Here is a 7,131-nt window from a genome sequence, read left to right on the forward strand (position 1 = left end):
GCTTTAATGGAAGCTAAGTATTGTTTTCAGTAACGGAGTTCACAGCTTTCAGACACTCCATAAAGGTGGTTTTTACAGCTCTAACTAGAAACTTGTAGCTTCAAAAATAGAGAGATGGACCACCACCCCAGGCCTCTAACCCAATGTTGTAACCATAGGTGACAGTATAGCTGATGATCAGCGCACAAAGCATGAAACCCTAGACACAGGGCGGCAGTTATCTGTGGTAAGGACGGTCAGGTGATGTCCCTCATCATCTGGAAACCCCCTTAGCTACCCAGCGTCATGCAAGTTTGACGATTTTCCCCCAACCATCAACCTCCTCCTCCTCCACTCCCCATTATGGAGTTTCCTAGTAGAAGTCCGCTGTTTTGGGTTTTTTTCTGCATGAGTATTAAAAATAACATGAAAAGCTACTCAGAAGACATGAAAATAGTAAATAACCTAAGGTGCTTTCCATCCTGGAAAGTCTATGATTTAACAGGACTTAAAAAGGGTTTGTAAATCAGGTTTGGAACTTGAAAAGAGACAGGCTGCTTAAAGAAACAGTCCCATGAATAAATAAACATCTAATGTAAAATAATCATCAAAAGAATATGTGCAGATATATGTACATAACTGCACAGCCACAGCCGAGAACGGAAAAAAGGAAGCTGAAATTGAGTGTTACTTCTTATGACTGCACCAGCAAGAAAAATGCATATTTAGATGCTAAAAAGCAGAATTTATATTTTTCACTGTAATCTCAAAAGATTACAGAACTTTAAAACCCAAAATTTTAAAAAAACTTTCAAACAAATCTTAATGAAAAGAAAACTCAGGCTTGAGAAACCTTACAGATCAATATGGACTTGATTGATAACTTACGGCCCATCCACATATTAAATAGCCATTAAATATAACATTGACTAGTTAGTGGCATGGATACATGCTCACCGTATCATAAGGTAAGACAGGTTGCAAACAATATATACACTATATTATCAATCCTGTATAAAATGTAAATATATATATATATATATATATGTGTGAATGAATTGTAAAATAAGGAAAGAAATACACATACCCACACCAAGAGAGACAGGAAGATCTGCCAAACGTTAACAATGGTTATCTGAAGAGGGGAAGGTTATGCCCAATTTCTGTTTCTTCTTTGTGCTTTTCTCTACTTTCCAATTTTCTACAGTGAGAATCTTTTGTTATGTTTTGTACTTACAAAACTAATACATTCTTACAGATTTAAACTGTACTGTTTCAGGCCCTGTCCACAAAATAAGGAAAAAACAAACCTGAACATACCAACCTTTCAATTAAAGAAACCACCTTCAGAATCAACAAAAGCAAATATTTACTGAGCAGTATTATCATGTTCTGGCACTTTTCTAAGCACTTAAAATGTATTAACTTATTTCAATCAAACCAAAACAGATGTGTTGAGTAAAAAGAGCCCTGGAATCACAGAAAATGTAAATGAGTTTTAGTTCCACTATGAATTTTGATTTGTTTCCATAGCTCGAAATGAGGGGGTTTAATAAAAATGATCTTTAAAGGTCATCTCAAGGCTAAACTAAGATTCTACATGTAAAAGTTTGGCCAATAAGTGTTAGTCCGGAAGCCTCTAGAGTGATGGGGCAGCTTGGACCATCTCAAAAACACAGAACCCTACTAAAAAAGAACGTATGACCTTGTGTCTCAGTTCCCTCTCCTTAATATATGTAAATTTCATATCATGTTTTTTTTAAAAGGCCTACATTTTTCTAATACTTGGACACAACTGATCAAACCGAGGCGAAGTCTGTACCATTATAAAAGAAATCATTGAAGAGTTCCATTTGTTGTTAAAAGTTTCGGTCACTTTTAATAAACCTGGAGTAAACAAAAACTTAAACATTTTAGTCGAGTTCTGGGGTAAAAATGATTGTTCTAGTGTCTGGTTAAAGGGATCTAAGGACCTACTGGGATTCAGCAAAAGACGTTCCACGTCTCAAATACACCCAAAATCTCAATACAACACTAAAAGAAAAGTGAGGGGCCAGCACGAAATTTCTGTTGGGGGAAATTTCAGCTGCGTAGTTAAGGAAATCAGGACTTCCCGGTTAACTGTGGGGTCTTTGCCGCAGCTCACAGCCCGACACAAGGCTACAAGCCCGGAGGGTCAGTGGCTCACGCGTGGATCGAAGGAACCACGACGGTTTGGGGAATAATACTGACCTGTTAGGTTTACTTCATGTCTCACTTGCCACCATCAAAAGAGGTTCATTGATAGCTTTATTAGCAAAATTAGTAACATAGAGTTGCACGTCTGTAACACATACACACGCGCGCGCGCGCGCACACACACACACACACACACACACACACACACACACACACACCCGTGGGTCTATGGGAACATTGAGGGAGACAATCTCCAGGTTAAAACCACACAAAAACTATTTGGGAAACACAAAGACGCAAGACACAAAACAAATTAGGAGTGCAAATGTGCAAGACACACTCAGTGGGAACACAAAAGAGAAAAGCACAGCGGCTTGACAATTGGGACGGCGCCCGGCCCCACGTGGGGTCCCAGGTGGCCCCACCGCCGCCCGCACCCGGCCAGTCTCTGCAGCCCGCACGCGTCCCCCTCGGGGCGCGCGGCTCTTCACGGCGACAAAGCGAATCCCGAACTTCGCCGCAGGGACCCCACGGCCGACAGAGAGGAGGCCGGCGCCGCCACCCACCCGCGGAGCCACCGACCCGGAGGCCCGCGCCTCGTCCCGGGGCCCCCGGCACGCCCGGGACCTCTGAGGGGGCGCGTCCGCCGGCCCGGCCATCCTTGCGACGCCGGGTCTCCAGCGTGTCGCCGCCGCCGCCGCCGCCGCGCTCCTCGGGGGGAGGGACCAGCGTCCCGGCGCCAGCCCAGAGGCCGCCCACCCACGCCGCTCCTTACCCGCGCCCGCGCCTCAGAGCGCCGAGGGCCGCCGCCGCCGCCGCCGCTGTTCCGCCGGCCCCGGCGCCCGAGGCCGCGCTGCCGCCATCTTGGCTCCAGTCGGAAGTGACGTCGGGCGGCGAGGCAGTGGCCTACGGGGCTGCGGGGCTCCGGGACCCCCGGTCTCCCCACGATCCCGGAGCCCAGCCCTTGACCCTGCACCGTCGCCCAATGGCCACCACCCAGCCGCCCCTCGTAGGTCACCGCGGATCCCATGGCGGCGCCTCGGGAAGGAGCCCCGGCGGCTGGCTTCGCAGCAGGTCCGACCGCACCCTAGGGCTAGGATCCTGCGTGGTTCAAAGGTTCTCAAAGAATCAAAAAGACTGAAGGAGGTGTTGGGGGGGCATGTCTATCGTTGGAGGTCATTAAATATCTGGCAAGTACATAAACGTAGACCTTATACTTCGCTGGTGTCAGAAGGACCAGTACACCCTCGCCCAAAAAGATCCAACTCCAGGCAGGCAGACGCAGCTGCTGGGTTTATTTGCTGCCCTAGTACCCAGGAGCAATGACCGACGCTGCCTTGTGCCCGCGCTGTTCCAATGCAGCGCCTCTGAGAGCGCGGCAGTAGCCCTGTCCTTAAGGAGCTTACTGTTCCCAAGCGGGCAAACAAATGGACTGCAGAGACGACGACTCAGATGTTCTGATGAAGATGAACTGGGTGGAACTGGAGATGGCTCTTCGACATCCAAGGGTGGAGGCCTAGCACGTGGTTGAAAATGAGTTGAGTCGGGGAGAAGCACAGGCTGGAGATGAGCTGGAAAGTTGGGAGTTGTCGTTATAGATGGTGCCTGGAGCCTTGAGCACTTCAAGATAGAGTAATCCTCTGAGAATGAAGTCAGGAAGAATCCGAATGTGATGGCTACGTTGGCCCTCTGCAGAAAGCACCCAGTGGAAAAACAGGATATTAAGGGCAGGTGTGCTTCCCAAAATTATGAACGATCATTTATGTAACAGCTTTAATCTTAAGAAAACGTGTTGGCCGGGCGAGGTGGCTCACGCCTGTAATCCCAGCACTTTGGGAGGCCGAGGCGGGTGGATCACGAGGTCAGGAGATCGAGACCATCTTGGCTAACACAGTGAAACCCCGTCTCTACTAAAAATACAAAAAATTAGCCGGGCGAGGTGGCGGGTGCCTGTAGTCTCTGCTACTCCAGAGGCTGAGGCAGGAGAATGGCGTGAACCCGGGAGGCGGAGCTGGCAGTGAGCCAAGATCGCCCCAGCGCTCTCCAGCCTGGTCGACAGAGCGAGACTCAGTCTCAAAAAAAAAAAAAAAAAGAATGAGGCTATAGCTGATGATCTAGTCAGTTATAGTAAACAAATGAAGATCACCTCATCAGAGTAAATTTTATTAAGGCCTTGAGAAGTGACAGGGCATAAGAAAATAAGGAAATAAAGGAAATCAAACCTCAAGGGTTTGCTTATTTCTTCCGCTATTCAAGGAAAAGAGACCCTAGATCTGGGAGATACCACGTGCCTGTCATCAAAGTAGTATTCTGTGTTGTGGAGCAAAGTCATCAGACTTCTGCACCCCTTACCTAGATTAATACCTTTCAACTGGATCCATGCATCGAAATTATCTGGGGTATCTATGAAGAAAATAGGGAGGCCCCAGTGTTCCATCCACCATCAAAACACTGACATAGAAATCAGCATTTTAAGAGAAAAGCTATGGGCCACCTGGCATTCAATAGAATGCAAAAGGAAAATAAAGGACGTTAAATCAGAAGTGCAGGGTGAACCAGAATGGATACTAGATGGTTGGTTAACAGAGTAGCCAGTGGTTGTCTTTCCGGTTATTAATTCATTAATCCAAAGTGACTGGCTATATTAGTTTCTTGTGGCTGCTGTAACAAATTATCCCAACCCTGACAACAGAAGTTTATTCTGTCACAACTCTAGAGGCTACAAGTCCAAAATCAGTTATCACTAGGACAAAATTAAGGTGGCAGCAGGGCCGGGCTCCCTCTGGAGTCTCTAGCAGAGAATTGCTCCTTCCCTTTTCCAGCTTCTGGTGGCTGCCAGCATGCCTTGGCTTGTGACTGCATCACTCTATCTTCAAGGCCAGTATCTTCAAATCTCTGTCTCCATCTTCATGTCATCTTCTCTGTATGTGGTCAAATTCCCTCTGCCTCCCTCTCATAATGATACATGTGATTTAGGACCCACCCGGATAATCTGGCCATCTCAAGATCCTTCACTTAATCACATCTGCAAGACTACATATGAAGTAGCATTTGCAGATTCTGGACATTAGGGATGTGGACTTAGGTATGGGGCCATTATTTAGCCTACCAAACTGGGCGTCTCCTCAGCGTTTCTGAGGTCCCCCCAGCCTTAATCAGCCATTGTGTGGTTTTTATCTGTGTAGTTCTTGAACATATGTCTATTTTTCAACCTGTGCTATTTCTCAGGGTAAATAATTAAATATAATTTGTTTAATCCGAAAAAGATCAGAGCCATCGAGAATACAATAATTTAGTGAGCACTTATTATCCATGTGATATGTTAAATATCATTCTTTTGCCTCTTTGAAAAGGTAAAATGTATTGTTTAGCCTACCACGCTGGGTGTCTCCTCTAAGGTCCCCCCACCCTTAATCAGCCATTGTGTGGTTTTCATCTGTGTATTTCTTGAACATATGTCTATTTTTCAACCTGTGCTATTTCTCAGGGTAAATAATTATATGTAATTTCTGTAATCCAAAAAAGATGAGAGCCATCAAGAATACAATTTAATGAGCACTTATTATCCATGCGATATGTTAAATATTACTCTTTTGCCCCTTTGAAAAGGTGAAATGTATTGCAGGCTGTTTCTGTATGGGGATGGAAGTATAAAAATATACTCTTTGTCCAAGTCGACAACATGAATCAAACTCCACTCTACCCCAGTACATCTGGTACCGGTTCTGGCCGGTTTTGTACCTTGCTGCGGCAGTACCGTGATGGAAGACATGATCATCATTCACCACAACATCCCACTACCCAGAAGAGTGTCTGGCACACGATAAATGCTAAACAGGTATTTTTAATTGGAAAAAAAGGCTTCTCCATGGCCCTCTCAATGTGGATGTATTACAGCAAGTATGTTGTAGACTGCACCTTGTGCATGTAAATGACAGTATGTTGTTCATATTATTATAATAAGAACCACAGCACTCCTGCGCTGCATAGCAGCTGGAATGCCTGTAGCACTTCCAAAAAGATTGCACATCTTACAGCTGAGATCCAAGAGTTTACAGTACATTGCCAATGAGAATAAGTGGACTTCAAATTCCCCGAATGATAACAATACTTATTCTCTGCTGGGCTCTGTTCTAGGTATTTTACATGCACTCTCTCACTCATCCTCATAACCTGTGTGATAAGCACTATCCTCATTTACAGCTGAGGATACTGAAGCTAGGAAGGGTTCAAGGACCTGCCTTGGCCGGGCGCAGTGGCTCCTGCCTATAATCCCAGCACGTTGGGGAGCCGAGGTGGGTGGATCACTTGAGGTCAGGACTTGGAGACTAGCCTGGCCAACATGGTGAAACCCCGTCTCTACTAAAAATACAAAAAATTAGCCAGGAGTGGTGGCGCACACCTGTAATCCCAGCTACTCAGGAGTCTGAGATAGGAGAATTGCTGGAACCTGGGAGGTGGAGGTTACAGTGAGCTGAGATCGCACCATTGCTCTCCAGCCTGAGCGACAGAGCGAGGCTTTGTCTCAAAAAAAAAAAAAAAAAAAAAAAAAAAAAAGGACTTGCCTCATTAGTAATACAACCAAGCTAATAGGGTAGTTTGGCAGGACACACAGCCATTTCCCTCTCAGCTTAGGAAGGCCGTCATAAGACTAGGACTAGCTCTGCAAGGCAAGAAAGAGAAGGACTATTTAAGATGGAAAAAAAACAATGGAACCAGGTTTTGAACCTAGACCATTTAGCTCTCTAGTAAGCAACCTCCCCACCCACAGAGCATGCACACACAGACACGCACACACACAAGCCTGAGAGCTAGACCAGGAACTGGTACACACAACCATGCTACTACATGCGCCTAACTAGTCATTCCTCCATCGACATACTCAGGGTAGGGGCTGGGAAGGATTTTTTTTTACATTTTTTTTATTCATTGCCAGAATTATTAGAAAACATTGGATGCATAAAGCCACCATTC

General features: G+C 45.8%; 1 protein-coding gene and 1 non-coding gene across 5 annotated transcripts in view; one reads left to right on the top strand and one right to left on the bottom strand.

Annotated features, from left to right (window-relative positions):
- Positions 1–5,828, bottom strand: part of PRDM2 (PR/SET domain 2) — a 127,749-nt gene extending 121,921 nt beyond the window's left edge. For 3 of the 4 annotated variants that reach the window (XM_054541485.2, XM_054541451.1, XM_054541454.2), the window contains exon 1: positions 2,933–5,828. In XM_054541485.2, the coding sequence (XP_054397460.1) occupies positions 2,933–3,187 (255 nt within the window). In that variant the 5' untranslated portion in view covers positions 3,188–5,828. The remainder of the gene's footprint in view (positions 1–2,932) is intronic. The other variant, XM_063714928.1, reaches the window with a different exon arrangement.
- An 885-nt stretch (positions 5,829–6,713) lies between these two features.
- On the top strand, positions 6,714–6,842 carry LOC112131422 (small Cajal body-specific RNA 11). Its single transcript, XR_002913497.1, has one exon. It is a non-coding gene; the product is annotated as a small Cajal body-specific RNA 11 (non-coding RNA).
- The last annotated feature ends 289 nt before the right edge of the window (positions 6,843–7,131 follow it).

The sequence above is a fragment of the Pongo abelii genome, chromosome 1, assembly GCF_028885655.2.
Source record: "Pongo abelii isolate AG06213 chromosome 1, NHGRI_mPonAbe1-v2.0_pri, whole genome shotgun sequence".
Lineage (NCBI taxonomy): Eukaryota > Metazoa > Chordata > Mammalia > Primates > Hominidae > Pongo > Pongo abelii.